This window comes from Plectropomus leopardus, chromosome 19 (assembly GCF_026936395.1).
Source record: "Plectropomus leopardus strain MGB_pleo_1.0 chromosome 19, ASM2693639v1, whole genome shotgun sequence".
Lineage (NCBI taxonomy): Eukaryota > Metazoa > Chordata > Actinopteri > Perciformes > Serranidae > Plectropomus > Plectropomus leopardus.
The window spans coordinates 10,614,190-10,629,799 of record NC_142194.1 but is presented as its reverse complement, the minus strand read 5'-3'; the positions used below and the strand labels follow the sequence as shown (position 1 = coordinate 10,629,799).

The following is a 15,610-nucleotide window of genomic DNA, read 5'->3' as shown; positions in this document are numbered from 1 at the left end:
ACAAATATAAAAAAAGGTGGGGAAAAATGCTTAAAAAAAGAGTCAAAATTATAAAATATAGAAAAACACCCCAAACTTCAAAAGAAAAAAAAAAGAAAAACAAAAAAAAACATAGGATCATAAACAAAAATGAAAAGAAAAAATAATCTCACAGCACTTTATGAAACTTTCATAAATACGTCTAAAATATTATGTACCAGCACCGTTATAAAGTAAATCTGGTGCACTTCATTTAACAGGCTGCTTGGCGTTACGCGCATGCGCTCTGAGGCTACCATCTCGTCATGGCTGACACGCGCTGGCCAGGCTGTGCAAGGAGTTTGAAAGGAGTCATATTGGACATGTGTGGCGTGTTGTATGACAGCGGGGAAGGAGACGGTGTTGCTATTTCTGGTTCGATTGAAGCTGTGAAAAAGTGAGTAAACAAGCAAGCGTCAATGTTAGAGATTTTAGCTTCGTGTATGCTCAGCGTGGAGCAAAGTGCATGAACACGGTTAATTCTAGCAGTTTCTTGCAAGACCCCCAAATCCTGTGTGTGCGCGTATGATTGTAACGATGCAAACAATGCTGAATGTTTCAACAATGTGTCTCCAAGAGAGTGTCAATCTGGCACATCAACCTGTTTGCTCCTTCCTAAATCTGACCTTCTGACCCTTTTAAAGGCTCAAGGCTTCTGGTCTGCAGCTGCGCTTCTGCACCAATGAGACCCAGGCCACCAGAGAGAAGTTTGTAGCCAAGCTGCAGAGGCTGGGCTTTGACATATCCGTGTCTGAAGTCTTCTCTCCAGCTCCTGCAGTCGTAGCTGTCCTAAAAGAGAGAGGTCTACGGCCTCACCTGCTGGTGTATGATGGTAATGCTTCAAATTGACAAGACTTTTTTTTGTCAGGAAATCCTGGTTAATCTCAGCACTTTACATAGGATATCTAAACATTTTTAAGCTGCATCGATTTTATCTACATAGAGGGATATTTCAGATTTTTTTTTGAAGTGGGGTTGTATGGAGTGCTTATCTGTAGACAGTAAATAGCATATCATAGTCGACAACGCCCCTGTTTGAAGAAGCAGGCAGGAGTTTTACATGGAAGATAAGCAAGCAACAGATGTATTTTGTTCACCAAAAACTCCACTTAAAAAAATGATTAATGTGTACGCTATATTAAGAGTATTTTCACAACTTTATTTGAATCTCAGACAGTGATTTCCATCTGAAAAATGAAGCTGGTATATCACTCTCTTCAAAGCCAGACTCCATTTACAAAAACATTGATTTAACATCACTGGACACAGGAGCTGTTGGTCTACTGCTTCCTCGATTAGTCAGTTTATTTGGGATATTGTTTGACTTTGGCATTAAAAAGGGTTAGTTAGGATTCACCAAAGTCACAAAATAACACAAAGCAACTAACTGATTGAAGCAGGTGTTGAACAGCAGCTCCTGTGTTCTGTGAGCTAAAATGACTGTTTTTGTCAAAGGAGTTTGGTGGCTTAGACAAGAGAAATGACGCTGTTTTTGGTAACACACCGAAAACAGGGAAAAACAGGTAAAGCACATAAAGTATTCTTAATACAGCATACACATAAATTCTTACTGATTTTTTATTTTATTAATTTATTTTATTTTTATTTCTTAGATAGGACTTTCTTGTGGCTAAAATACATTCTGTCGCTGACTCCAACATCCGCAGTATGTCGCTTAGCTTCCATGTTGGACTCCAGCAAGCTTCTCCAAGCTGGGGGCATGCCAGCTGACATATACTGTATGTAATACACAAACTATGGATAAGTACCTCTTAAAACTCAACTTCTGCACCTACAGTAAATAATTGTGATGGCTACATTTTCTTTGTCAACAATCCATTTGGACAAACCCTTTGTTCAAATATTGCATGTAAAACACACACACTTAAAAACACATTCTCTAACATCCATATGTCCATAAATCCCATGAGAAGACCAGAATAATATACTTGTTCATCTCTATACTTCTGTCAGACTTTCCCAGCCTGTTTTAGGCTTCTGTCCCAAGACCTTTAGTTTCCACTAAAGACATACATCTTGCAAAAACGACTAACAATTATGTAGTTTCATTTAAAAAATGTATTTTTTATTTTTATAAATTTGGCGGTTATTTCAGGCAGCGGTACTTTGTTTGTTGGATATAAACAACAGTTCATATGTTTACTGTAATAAAGCAACATGTTGCCCAGTGCTTCGCTGTGTCTCACTGATGTGTTATTGACAGTTTTTGATCAATAAACTACACACTATTTTGAGTTTACAGACAATACTTGTTAGTGTCGATCTTCTCATGGGATTTGTTGACAGTTAGAAAATGGAAAATATCACCAGACTTATCCTTTAAATGCTAAATCTTTAACAAGTGGTCCACTACCCTCTGGAGGTCCTTAGAGCTACTGTTAAGCTTAGTTTCGATTAATTAATTTTTTTATTAAAATATGTGCGGAAAATAGCAAAGAAAAAAAAATATTTTACAGTACACAACATTTCTGATAACTGTTAACCATGAATCTGTGTGTGATCATGTCGGCTTGCTAACACTAAATAACTGCATGGCTCCTTTATAACGGCGAGGTGAATTAGTTCGCTAATATTTACAGGTCACTGAACATAGTGTCCAATTAGCTGGATTATTATTTCAAGTGTATGGACATTCTTATGAGTCACTGTGGATTGTTTTGTAATTTTTCGAGGCAGAGACTCTGACACACCGTCTGCCTTGAGATGGTGAGGCGCAAATGCACCTCGCCATGCCAAAACCGTCAGTGACTTTGCAGTTTAGGGCAAGCACAAACGAGAAGAGCCAAAAGTATTCAGAGATTATCTCAAGCGCCAGTGATTTTATTTATTTTTTTTACATTTATGTTGTAAGTGGTAGTTGGCATTAAAAACACTGAAGACTCCTGCTTTGAATGATCCAACCCTAAAAAGTATTTTTGTGCGTTTTACTCTTTCTTAGCTCTTCTCCCAGAGTTTGACGCCGTTGACAAGACCAACCCGAACTGCGTTGTGATTGGAGATGCAGCTGAGAAGTTTTCCTACCAGAACCTGAATGATGCATTCAGGGTCCTTATAGGCCTGGAGAAGCCGGTGCTGTTCTCCCTGGGCCAAGGGTGAGAGGATATTACAAGTCTTTAGTCAGATCTATATTTCTTTATTCCAGTATCAAGCACAACATGAAATATGTCATGTATTCACAAAACTAAACAAAACATTTCTGATGTTTTGCTCTCCATGTAGGAGGTACTACAAGGAAACAGATGGTTTGAAACTCGATGTCGGGGTGTACATGAAGGCTCTGGAGGTACGGTTTGTGCATCATTTGCATTTAAATCACAAAAATAAATTAACAAGAAAATAAACAAGAACAGCACACAGTTAGAAACAATTTCATTCAGGAGCAAAGTAGCTTTGTAATCGCGTTTTTATAAATTGAACTAAAAGTACGGTTTTGATAAGTTTTAATATGTGTTGTAAATTATTCCAAGTGTGTGCAGCACAACTACTAAAAGCAGTTTTCCCAAAGATGTTATATAAATATAGGTATTATTGTTATTATTTAAACAAAAGGGGTTTAAGAGTTTGTTTTTTTAAGGTGTTTCAGAGTGAATGCAGAGGTGTGTCTGTAGATGATGTCACCACTCTTATATTTATTAAAAATAGCATTTCTGTTCGTATGAACAGGGACTATTTATTGTCAACTCTTTGTTTCCTTCAGTACGCCTGTGATCTAACAGCTGAAGTCGTCGGGAAGCCATCCCCAGCGTTTTTCCAGAGTGTTCTCAATGACATGGGGCTTCAACCACACGAGGTACGTAACAACAGAGGATACAAACTGTATCCAGAATACAAGGCAGTGCCTGCAAATGTGGCGTTTGCTGTACAATAATGAAAGTGCAGTGCTTTTTTTCAAGGGCTAAACTGCGAAATATTTAGCTTTGCCGAGGCGATCGTCTCTGCTTTGACTCAGTTTTAAACTTTGACTGGACTGGGGAGCAGTGTTGTAGTCAGGATCACCCACCAAAGACCAAATCATGACCAAGACCGAGACGAGACCAACACTTAAGATAAAATGTGGAACACATGAACCAGAGGCACTCTTCAAATCGAACCACATTCCCATAAAACGCCCTCAGAAAAACAGGGAACATTCCTCTTCATGCATCTCTCTGCATGCCTGTTTTATATATGTGTGCCAAAGAACATACTCAGTAGTAGCAGGAGTCCTTCCCCTCTGAGTGTCAAACATGCAGCAGACAGCATCTGCAACAGTGTGATTACATCGAATAAAGAGCTGAAATGGCAGAGAACGGTTGTGCAATCGATTTCACAAATAGCTTCAGAATAATTCAAGCAAACATTTCTACATGCTGCCGAGAAGCAATATGATGACACGCTTCCTAAAGCCTGATTCATGGTATGGTGCTCGAAACGTTTGATGAGAAATGATGTGTTATCCTCAGAAAAAGTTTCGCTCAACACTTTTCTTTCTTGTCGTGCACCTAGAGAATTTTGTCATGTTGCAGATATTTTGCCGCACAATGTGATTGTAACATCACCATGGAGATACTAGTTTTCAATCCACACAGACTCTGACCTGCGTTCAGCGTCTCTGCACACAAGCAGCCGAGTGTCAGCAGCAGTTCCTGTAGAGCTGAAAGGACAAAGGTCAGTCAGACTGCCTTTAACAGGCTGACTGACAGCAGACGTTTACTGAAAATCTTGGATCTATGGGAAGTAAACAACGAGTACATTTACACGCACAAAATATTTGCCCTTATTCTGAAAAAGACTATATTACTACTAAGCTGTTTACATGTGTAATGAAACAGAATATTCCACTCATGCTGCCGTTTACATGCAGCTGTACATACTTCAATTAGCGTGCCCTAATATGTCATTTATCACGACATAGCATGAAGAAGGAGAACAGCTGGAGCTGCTTGTCCTTTTGCGTCTTTGCATCGAAATATTTATTTATTTTTTTAACATTTTCTTATCGGTGCGGATGTGTTGGACTCTCTCTTTCCATCCTTCACCTTCTTAAAAACATTGGTGCTGCTTTATTTCCAAAAACCTCTTGATATCGGAGTGTTTCATAAAGCCCAAAAGTGGGTGTGTTTCATCATCTGAGCGGAGATGTGGTATTTTCTTTTGCATCATTTCTACCACACAGCTTTGCAAACTGTTGGCAAGTTGGTTTGTGTACAGTGTATCCATGACAACGCAATGACTCACCTGAAAACAGGAGAGGCCGTGTGTTGCAACCTGCAAACTGCAGTGTAAACCCCAAATGAGACACATATTCCAAAAAAGCTGTATCCTCCTAAAACCCAATTCTGAATATTTTAACAGAATACGCTGTTTACATGACCATTATCAAATTCTGAATATGTCATATTTGGAAAAAAAAGGTAATGCTGGTGTGCTTAGTGTTTCTATTTATTTTTATTAATTGATTTTATTTTCCAGCCCACAGTAGGGAGTGAAGAGAATCTGCTGCTTACAGAGAAACTTGTAGCTGATCAATCAATAAAGATACAGTTAATAAATCAAAAGCACATATACAGTGTGACATGGTGTGATTTTTAAACAGCGGTCTGTGCAGGTTTGAAATTGAAAACAATGTGCAGCTGTTAAATTTCTGTCGAGCGACACTTATTAGAAGTGTCGAGCGACTGACCATTCATCAGGGTTAATGGGCTGTGAAGTGTTTACATAAACTGTGTGCTCGGTTAGTTTAGGAGCAGATATGTGTACAAGATTTCCCACACACAAACCAGAAGAATCTTACTTGCGAGTTCTTGTGATTTTAATGAGGCTTACAAATCCTACTTGAATAAATCCTGTTTTTTAGTGACTTCGGTCTGTGTTCGGTGTCCTGTTACCTTAGTTTTGTCGAGGTACAAATTTACAGTATAAGAATGTATGTAATTTTAGATACATATCAACATTAACAGACTGCCTGGTATGTTGTGCAGATTATTTTTTTCAATTCTAGCAGCCTTTACTGTTTCAAACAGTTTGTTTTTGTTGTGGTTTTGCACCCCATTCACATCAGTCACATGTTGTGTTTTTCCTAATCAACACAGAGCTGTTAATGCCCCACACACTTACTTTTTAAGAGACATCCCTGTTGCACATTAAACTAATTGTTTTAATACACCTCCTAATTGTTTGCCTGACACATTTCGCCACCAGCAGCTGGAACATTAAGACACGCAACAAAACCAAGACGTTGCCTTTCCAGTTGTACACGCATTGTGCTTCTTTTTTTTCTTTCTTTCTCTTTCTTGTGTATTTAATGTCTATCCCTTGTATCAGCTCATCGTAGTATCTTACAGGTATAAAGAACGTGCAGCAGTCTCTCTAAGCCTATCTGTTTTTGGACCTGGCACACGCAGAAAACTGTGTTCATCTGAGCATAAGCTTCACTCTTTCCTCTGGATCTCTTGTCTTTCACTGAGACACAGATATATCCACAGCTACATCTGCTGCCCTTTATAAAGCCTTCAGTTACTTAACAGACTTTCACACAGAGATGGAGACACAATTTTTTTTTTTACCTAAGTGGAAATTCCTTGTTTGCTGAGTAACTCAGTTCAAAACTGACCAGTAACATTCCTTTCAGAAGAGGTTACCAAACTCTTGAGAATACCGTCTCAATCAGAAGTTGCATTTCTGTCAAAGAAATGTGGACTCAATTAGAGGAATATTTCACTTCCCAGCTGATCAGCCTGTGTTTCATTGAATGTGTTAAGAATACTTTGTTTTTCATGCATCGCTTTACAGTGAACAAAGAATCAATAAACTGAGAAAATTGTTTTTGATGAACTCAAGGAGTCCACCTTTAACTACAGCAAAATCTTGTAAAAATATCTGTTTTACAAACTCCCACACAGCCTGTGCTATATAACCCAAGTCTGATATATCCAGTCGTAGGCTTAGTACTTCCTTTACTTATGCGTTTTTACAAAAACCTTACCTTTCAAAACATTTTTGCATAAACAGCCCAGGCAAACAACTCGTCTGTGTTTCAGATAGTAAGGTTTTAGTAAAACATGTATCAGGCAAGTACTGCGCATACAACTGGATAAATGAGACTTGGATTACACTGATTAAACTAGTTGTGCGAGAGTTGTATTGTATTGATATAGTGTATAAAATATATATATAAACGGACCCCTATTACTTTATATCACTTTATGAAGAATTTTCTCAGTTTTTGGATTTCTCTTTCACAGCCGAGGCATTTGAAAAAAACAAGAAAACAAAAAGTTTTCCTTCATAATTCAATGTGACACGCAATGAGTAATTGATGTAAAAATGATCATTGGGTGGGGGGGTTGGAGTATTGTTTTAACTTTTTGAGTTCATTTCACAATTTAAATTGGCGATGCAATGGAGAAAACTCATGCTTGTGTAACAATAAGCACCTGGTCAGTGGAGAGGATAGCGGAGACGATTAAAACAGAAACACGAGGAGAAGGAAGGGCGGGCTGAAATTGATCGGTGCATGTTGATGATGCTGAGGTAGGAAGCAGGGACCAAAGGAGGAGATCGAGATCAAGATATATCTTACATAATTGACAGGGTTTATGTCCTAGGTGACTCACTGGTTTCCAACCTGGTGGTCCCAACTCCCACCAGGGGTTGTGAGTCCTTCCTGATTTTACAGGTGTAAGAAAACTTGAAAAAAAAAATATAGTATGCACATATATCGGTTATGAAAACTAAATGAATTTATTATTTTTAAACTTTAGACTATTATTCGGGATATAACCTTAAAAAACTCTCATACTACAAGTGTGTATTTAAAACAACCAAAGAGCTAAAAGAACAACGGCCATGCCTCAGGGAGAAAAAAAAGATTGAAACTGTAAGAGAAGAAGCCCATGAAGTCTTTATTGTATACAGTTTTGTGAACTGTACACAAAAATCCGAAATATATCAGGAAAACTTGTTTCTAATGCAGTATTCTGAAGTAATCTGCTCAAAATTCATTTAAATCATTTAAATCGCTCCTATGATAAAAAATTTCCTGCAATTGTTGCATTTACTATTTGGATTAATTGTTCAGTTTATCAGTTGTTCTGCACTGTTATTTTTATGCATTAAATCTTATATAAAGTAGCCATAAAATGTGTCACTTAGTCATAGGTCATCAGTTCATTCAAAGATAGGTGTCCCTTTTTAAGGAAATATGTTGGAAATAATTAACAAGTGATGTTAGCATGTTATTAGCCAGCTGTATCTCCATCTGCATAAGTAGTTCTAATACATTTCTTAACTAAATAATAATGGGCCTTTCTTTTTCCTCTCGCTCCTCTCTTTCAGGCCCTGATGGTCGGGGATGATCTGGTTAATGATGTGGGTGGAGCCCAACACTGTGGCATGAAAGGTGTACAAGTCCGGACTGGCAAATACAGGTCAGTGATGTCCTGAATACACACACGCTGTCAGAGAGAATCACGGTTTCCTCGATTCATCAACCAAACCAGAATATGACTCTTTATTGGCCACTGTTGAGCAACAGGTGTCCCTACTGGTCAGTGAGACTGTCCATGTCCATGTGTGCCCTGCTGAAGTGTCTTTAAGTAAGACACCAGCTCAATGCCTGCTTGTCTTCTGGCTTAATCTGTGCTTTTATGCCTGTAGATAAAGATAAAAGGACTGCCCTAACCCTTCTTAACCCTTTGAAACTTGAGCAAATTGGTTGGATTTCTTTAAAAAAAAAAACATGGGAACAAGGCAATAGGCAGCTAAGCAAGAAATTGCCCCAAACTGAGTACGAAATAAGTACAAAGTTACAGGAAAATTACCTGACAATAAGAAAAAAAATTGCAAAAAGCAAACAAGAAAACCTATGACCTAAAAAGTGCTGAAAATAAAAAAAATACATACGTGTTTATTTTATTTTCTTTCTGTGACAATTTTAGATATAAAGTCATTATAGTTTTTTTTTTATATTTAGTTTTCTGGAGATTTTTCCATTTCTTTTTTTTTCTAAAGAAATTTCTAATAATCCTCCCCTCTTTTTTTAAACTAATTTTTAAGTCATTTTTTTGTCACCTTTCATTATTTATTTTTTATGTTTCTTGTAAAGTTCGTCATTGCTTTTTCCCCATCTTTTCCAAAGATATCAAACCTATTTGCTCAGGTTTCAAAGGGTCAAATAGCTTGTGAAAGGCGTCTAAATGCAAAAAGCTATGATGTTGATTCAGGTTCCAAATCAAACTGCATAGCGCTATTTTAAATCTTTATGTTTTTAGAAAAGGTTTAGCTCTTTTGGAAAAACAGTGTCCAAGTAACAGCGTTTTAAAAAATTGTCCTGTGTTTTCTAAATACTTTGACGCTAGTCTGACCATATAGTAAATCTGAAGAAAGAAAATCTATTCACCTATGTGGTCAGGAGAGGGCACCATCATACCAAGATTGTTAATCCCAGTTTCCTCCATAACACTCAGTCTTCCTGTGAGCCAACCAGCTCATTCTTCAGCTTTTCAGATTTGTTTATTTGATTGAGAATCCGCCGAAAATAGCTTTATTCTCTCCACATGTTGAATGCGGCTCGCCCACAAGGTCGTAGTCACCAAAGGATTTATGATCCCAAATCTGGAGATTACTAGGGCGCCTTTCATATGGTGTAATTACAGAAACATATGGTTGATTATTTTAGAAGATATATGTGGTACTTAAGGCTTCAAGAAAAGTGACTGGGAGTATGAGTTATGGAACTATACATTATATTACATGTATGCTGCGCATTATAGTGTATGTTCAAAGCCATACAGTAACTGGTGTTTTTAATGGGTTTTCTGTGTGTAATACCACAGCAGCTCAAGGCTTTATATGTGTACTGAAGTAAAAGTTATGGAAATGGAAGGGGAATCCTTCTGTTTTACATTTGCGGTGCTGTTCCTAAAAAAAACCTTTTGTTTTTTCTTTCTGTTTCAAACACAGCACCAGTTGCTGTGAAGCAGTCGAGGAACAAGTGTTTGGGTCTTTTACTTAACCAGAGGTGATTAAGTGAAAGAGTGAAAGCAAAAGAAACTTTTTTAATGGGGGCAGATAAGATAATGTAAAAATTACTGGGGGCCAGCTGCGTCTTGCATCATACAGGTTTTTTTTTTTTTTTTAAAGACAAGTGTGACAAGCGCTTCTTTACTTCATTTCTGCTGCCCAGCAGGAAATGTCTGCTGTTAAGTGCTGGTTTGCTTGTTCACCATACTTTTGTGAAAACACATTTTGCTCTGCCTGCATAGTTCCAACATGTCTACTTTCATATACTAGTCCTTTCATGTCAAGGTGATCGCAACAAACGCAAAGTGATCCTTCTTGCTTATCCAGTATTGTGTGGTCAGCAGCATATAATATTTTTCATACAACAAGCTGTGAGCCATTTGAAATCGTCCCAACTGGCTCCTGGGCTCGACTTTGGACATGCCTGACTGAAGTGAAAGTTTCAATATGACAACAGAGAAACATCCTATTAAAGCTGCAAGTATGGCATTTAAAATTTCCTGCAATATACTATTGTGTATTAGTATAAAAGTCAAATGTATTAGCAGCAAAATGTACAAAGTTGGCCCTGGGGATGTTATATTAAACTTCTCTCTGCTCTGCTCAGCTACACTGTACCGGGCTTCCTACGCAGTATGCAAATGTACTGAATATGATTTCAGGGATTTCAAGGTCTTTCCGGTGATTGAACTTTTCCTGAACTTTTCTGGGTTCAATGTTAATTGATTTATATGAGCTTAAGTACCTATACAATATTCTGGTAAATTATTGACAATATAATAGCATACGTAGTCATAATGTAGCATGCATGATAACAATTTGATTTTTGAATAATTTATTTACATCATTCACTCCTGGCTGTTTGTACTGAGATGTCAAATATGGTCTAAAAAAAATCCACCGAGAAGTTTTGAAAAGTATGTTATTTTGAAATGGAAAATGTGTTAGAACCTGGCTGTATTGCTTTTTTTTAGGTACAATAATCTATTCTGAATCAAATTATCTGACATCATCATATGTGTGAAATGTAAAAAAAAAATAAAAATCAATAAGCAGTGTCTTCAGAAGTCAAATGCATGCAGTGGAATAAGAAATACAATATTTCCCTCAAAAATGTTATAGAGTACAAGTATTAAGTTGCCGAAGTACACAGACTCATACCTCAAAATTGTACCGTGGAGAGGTGCTTCGCGTCTATATCACTGTGTCTGCTGGGATGCAGATGCATCAGATGCTCTTGTTGATCAGAGCATATCCAGTTCTTATCCTATTAGCAACCACTATGCCATACTAATGTTCATTAGTATGGCATAGTGGTACATCAGGGAAAAGAACAGTACAAAATAGTACAAAACAGTACAAAATAGGACAAAATATTTGCACTTTATTACTTTCCACCTCTGCTGCTCCTTGATATTGTAACCATTTTGTTTGGCTTCAAACTGCAGATTAGTCTGAAGAGCAGCATGCTTGGTGACCTGCTCCTCTGCTGCGTACTGGCATGCAGATCTCGAGTCATGTGACCAGAGAACGCTGAGTAATCTGCTTGAGCATCAGTCGGCTCTAATCCTGTACTAAGAGCACAGTCACTCACTGTAAAACCTGTCCTCTGTCTGTGCAGTTATTTCTGTGTGTATGACGCCAATATGGGGGTGTGTGTTTTTCTACTTTGATGTGCTTTTGTTCATGTGGCTGGCATGTACATGCATGTGTAACCTACATATCTGTGCCGGTATTTGAGATCAGAAGCCGGCCGTATGCAGTCAGCACAAGTATAGCAGACTGAGATTTTTCTAAACCATTTTCTAGGCGGGCTGTGCAGTATCCATGTGGTTTACATGACTTCACAGACAGCTCAGTCCTGCTCCAGTGTGCTGACACTCCAAACAGAGTCTCTAAACACATGATAAAGCAGATTAAATTATATCACCGCTCATCCATTTTTTTTTGGGTGGGGGGCAGGAGAGTGCAACTGGTTGAAATAAGTGGGCTGTTTTCCAGCTGAGGAACATATGTGGAACCAGTGTTGCGTTACATGACGTGTTGTGTTTCAGCTGTGGCGGTGGAGATTTATGGACAGATTGGTGAATGGAGTTTATGTGGTGAAACACGTGCACACACAGGCGTGCAGAAAGTTATTAGATATGTGGTCTGAATAATGTTTTCAGATCATTGCAGTAAAATGAAACTGTAGTGTTTCTCAAGACCAGTGTTCTACTTCAAAGGGAAATTTTGCCAGTTTTCAACCAGAGTTGTATCGCAACAGTGTGGGTAGTTTGTGTAAATGAACTGAGGTAAACTTTTCTCCATCTTTCCGGCATCCAGCTCTCTGTGCTCTTCTCTCAACTCAAATCTGCATTATCCAATAGATTTTTGCTGGCTCTCTCTCACCAGAGATCATATTTTGCATATTCATATAATTGCTGGCACAGATACAAACAGTATACAGGCTCCCACGGATCCTTAAAAATCTTAAAATGCAATTAATTAATTGAAAAAAATTTTAAACCAAATTTTTTTCTTCTTACAAATGCTAAGACAGATTTTTTAATGTGTTTTTTTCTGACCTTGCATTGTAAAATCTTAAAATAATTGCTAATTTAAAAAAAATACTAAATGCCTTTTGCTTCAATGTCACCCTGAAGTCATGTTTTAAAAGTGAATTGAGAGAGCCCCCCCCCCCCAAAAAGCATGAAAGGGTAAAACGAGACAATGCTAATCACATATAAACTAAGACTCTGCCACTGTATTGATTACTTTTTTTCAGACACATATTTTAGTGCACTGTTGGACTGTGATAAGAGAGGTTATGAACAGGAAGTGTGTATCATACTGATTTCTTTATTAAGAAAACAGAACCTGAAAAAACTGAGATCAAACAGTAAAACCACCTAGACCGTGCTGAAACCAAAATTATGTTACTGTGTTGCCTATTTTTTGCTTAAAATGTCTCCAGAAACATATTTCAGTGACTTGTTTGGCTGTAATTCGAGTGTGAACGGGAAGTGGGTGCCATACCTAAAAAGAGAGGCTGAAAAAACTGAAGGGTAAAACTAAGCTGATCAAACATTAACTCAGATTCTGATCCATTTTCAGAAAAATATTTTAGTGTACTGTTTAGCTGTAATATGAGATTGTTTGTTACCAGCCTGCTGCCATATTGTTTTGTGTCAAAATGGATGAACTTACATTTCGTCATCCACCAGGGGAGCGTTTTATTGGTTCAGTGTGACGTAGTGCATTCTGGTAGTTGCAAATTTTGTACTTTTTAAACAAAATGTAGGCTACAGTCCCTTTTCTCTGTTTTATTTAAAAATGTAGCACTTGTGTCAAGAGTATTTGAGTCTTTCCACCAGAGTAGTTTCATGAAAGACCATCTTTCCAGCAGTAAAACACTTCTCTCAGGACTGTATACAAAGCATCGATTGTCACAATTTGTCCATTTTTAGTCTCTTACTTGCAGTCAGTTAGTCTGTGAGTATCAACAGATGACACTTGTATTTGTGGATTTTTGCTTCTGAAAGTCTGCCAGTAACAGGAACTGAAATGTGTGCATCAAATTATAATTAATTGCTCTAAAGTGAGCTGTAATTTTTAAACTCAACAGAGACACCTCATAAGATCCAAGATCCTTCAGTAGACTTATTAAACTATACTGTATACATTCCCTGAGAACAGAAGAGAAACAGTGACAGTAACAGTGTTTCTGTGGGCCTGTGACTGAGGAGCAGACGTGAGATTTAACGTTATTTAGCCAAACAGGCCCAGTGAACCCGGGCTCGCTGGGAGCAGCTATAAACCCTCAGTCAGATCTGTGAAAACACAGCTGTTTCCAAGTCAACCAGATGCTGCGCAGGCCTCCAGTTCCCATCAGGCTTGGAAAGAAAAAAGACTGCTTCAAATACCCCAGGCCCGGTGACAAGACAGGAAGGGGAAAAAGATACAAATCACAGACAAATCTAATCATATCAGCTTATTTTGAAAAGCTTTTGAATTGACATGCTGTTACTTAGCGAGGGCTGCATACATTTTTTAAGCCTAGTTGAGATCTGTCAGATGCTGAAACTTTTCTGGCTGCTTTCTTACAGTCTTAACAGTAAACTTTTATTAAAATAGATGAGGTACCTTGTGTTGTCAGGCAGTGCATAATTTGTGTTCACTTTTATATAACCTGTCTTAATTTTGTCAGAAAAAGCTAAAAATGTAAAACACCTTAGTAGCACTGCTCACTGTACTTTTTCACATGACGCACAACACATGCATGTGCTTGTTATGTTTTTGCGATGGCTCCTGCAGATTAAATTCAAGAGTGAAGGCCGAGCATAGTGATATGACAGTGATGGCTGTTGGGACTGTATTTGTAACTGTAATAGGGTTGTTCTGTTCTGCAAGCACTCAACTTTCCCTTGTTCTTAAATAATGAGTGAAAGTTAGTGCACTTCCCTCAGGGGAGCTGGAGAACCCTTTGCTCTTTAATGTAGAACAGGTTTGTAAAGAGGGGCCCACACCAAAAAAAAAGTGGTTGGAAATTGGGAGTATGGAGATCTGGCTGCTGATGTTGATCAGCTGCATGGGAACAATCTGCCAACACTGCGCTCTAGTCCAACTCCTGCTCAGCCTTTAAGCTCTAGTTATGTGTTAAGTGGTAGTCACGACGTTAAAAGCTGCAAACCAAATCTCAGTACTTTAATACAGAGTTATGTCCATAACAAAGACTATTAAAAAGAAATCATGTATTAAATCTACACCAAATGTTTTCTCAGGCGCTTAGTCCTGGTTGCTTAATGTTCTTCTTATCTTGTTGATAACTTTGAAGCGCCACTGTCTTTAGGAAAAGATCTTGAATTGCTGTTGCATTTAATTTGGAATCTAACACAGCTGCATATTAGAATTTTGGATAATTTTGTGAAACAAAATGTGTTTTGGCAAAATATTTGTCTATTATCAGCTACATTTAGTATCAAAGCAGTGTAAATTATTTTTTTTTTCCACTTTGGGGCACGAGAAGAAACTGCGAACACAACACTGACATAAAACAAGGGATGTAAGAAAATATCAATACACTTGAGTATGAAAACATTATGTTTTGTGCAGCATGTTCTACCAACTCGTCAAATATGGCAGTTTGGTTAGTGGCCCTATTTTTCAAACTTTGACACTCCTCAGTTTTGAAAATGTCAGCTTCTGTGTTACTTTCCACTCACTGCATGCTTCGCTGTCTTTCGAAATAGCCTTCCGTCTTCACAGGAAACCTAAGTTTCGCCACCAAAAGTACTTATTTATTTATTTGTTGTGTTAAAATTTCGATTCATTTTATAGATTACTGCCTGAATTAATTTACATAATTTAATTAATGGCAACTACATCTGTATATAGTATATTGTATTCCTTTTTTATTTACATTTTTATTACAAACAGTAAAGAAAAAGAAGAGGGAAAAAAGACTAAATACAAAATACATACAAAAGAGATTCACAACACAAGGATAGAAGATATATAAATATGATATACTTATTAAGTGGATCATCTCATCAACAGACTTTCATGAATAAACTTCTGTGTAAGGGTT

The 15,610-nt window shown here is 37.6% G+C and overlaps 1 protein-coding gene across 3 annotated transcripts in view; it reads left to right on the top strand.

Annotated features, from left to right (window-relative positions):
• The first annotated feature begins 248 nt into the window (after positions 1-248).
• Positions 249-15,610, top strand: part of lhpp (phospholysine phosphohistidine inorganic pyrophosphate phosphatase) — a 70,080-nt gene continuing 54,718 nt past the window's right edge. For all 3 annotated transcript variants that reach the window (XM_088069663.1, XM_042507478.2, XM_042507476.2), the window contains exons 1-6: positions 249-415; positions 663-850; positions 2,978-3,131; positions 3,259-3,322; positions 3,737-3,829; positions 8,356-8,447. In XM_088069663.1, the coding sequence (XP_087925789.1) occupies positions 285-415; positions 663-850; positions 2,978-3,131; positions 3,259-3,322; positions 3,737-3,829; positions 8,356-8,447 (722 nt within the window). In that variant the 5' untranslated portion in view covers positions 249-284. The remainder of the gene's footprint in view (positions 416-662; positions 851-2,977; positions 3,132-3,258; positions 3,323-3,736; positions 3,830-8,355; positions 8,448-15,610) is intronic.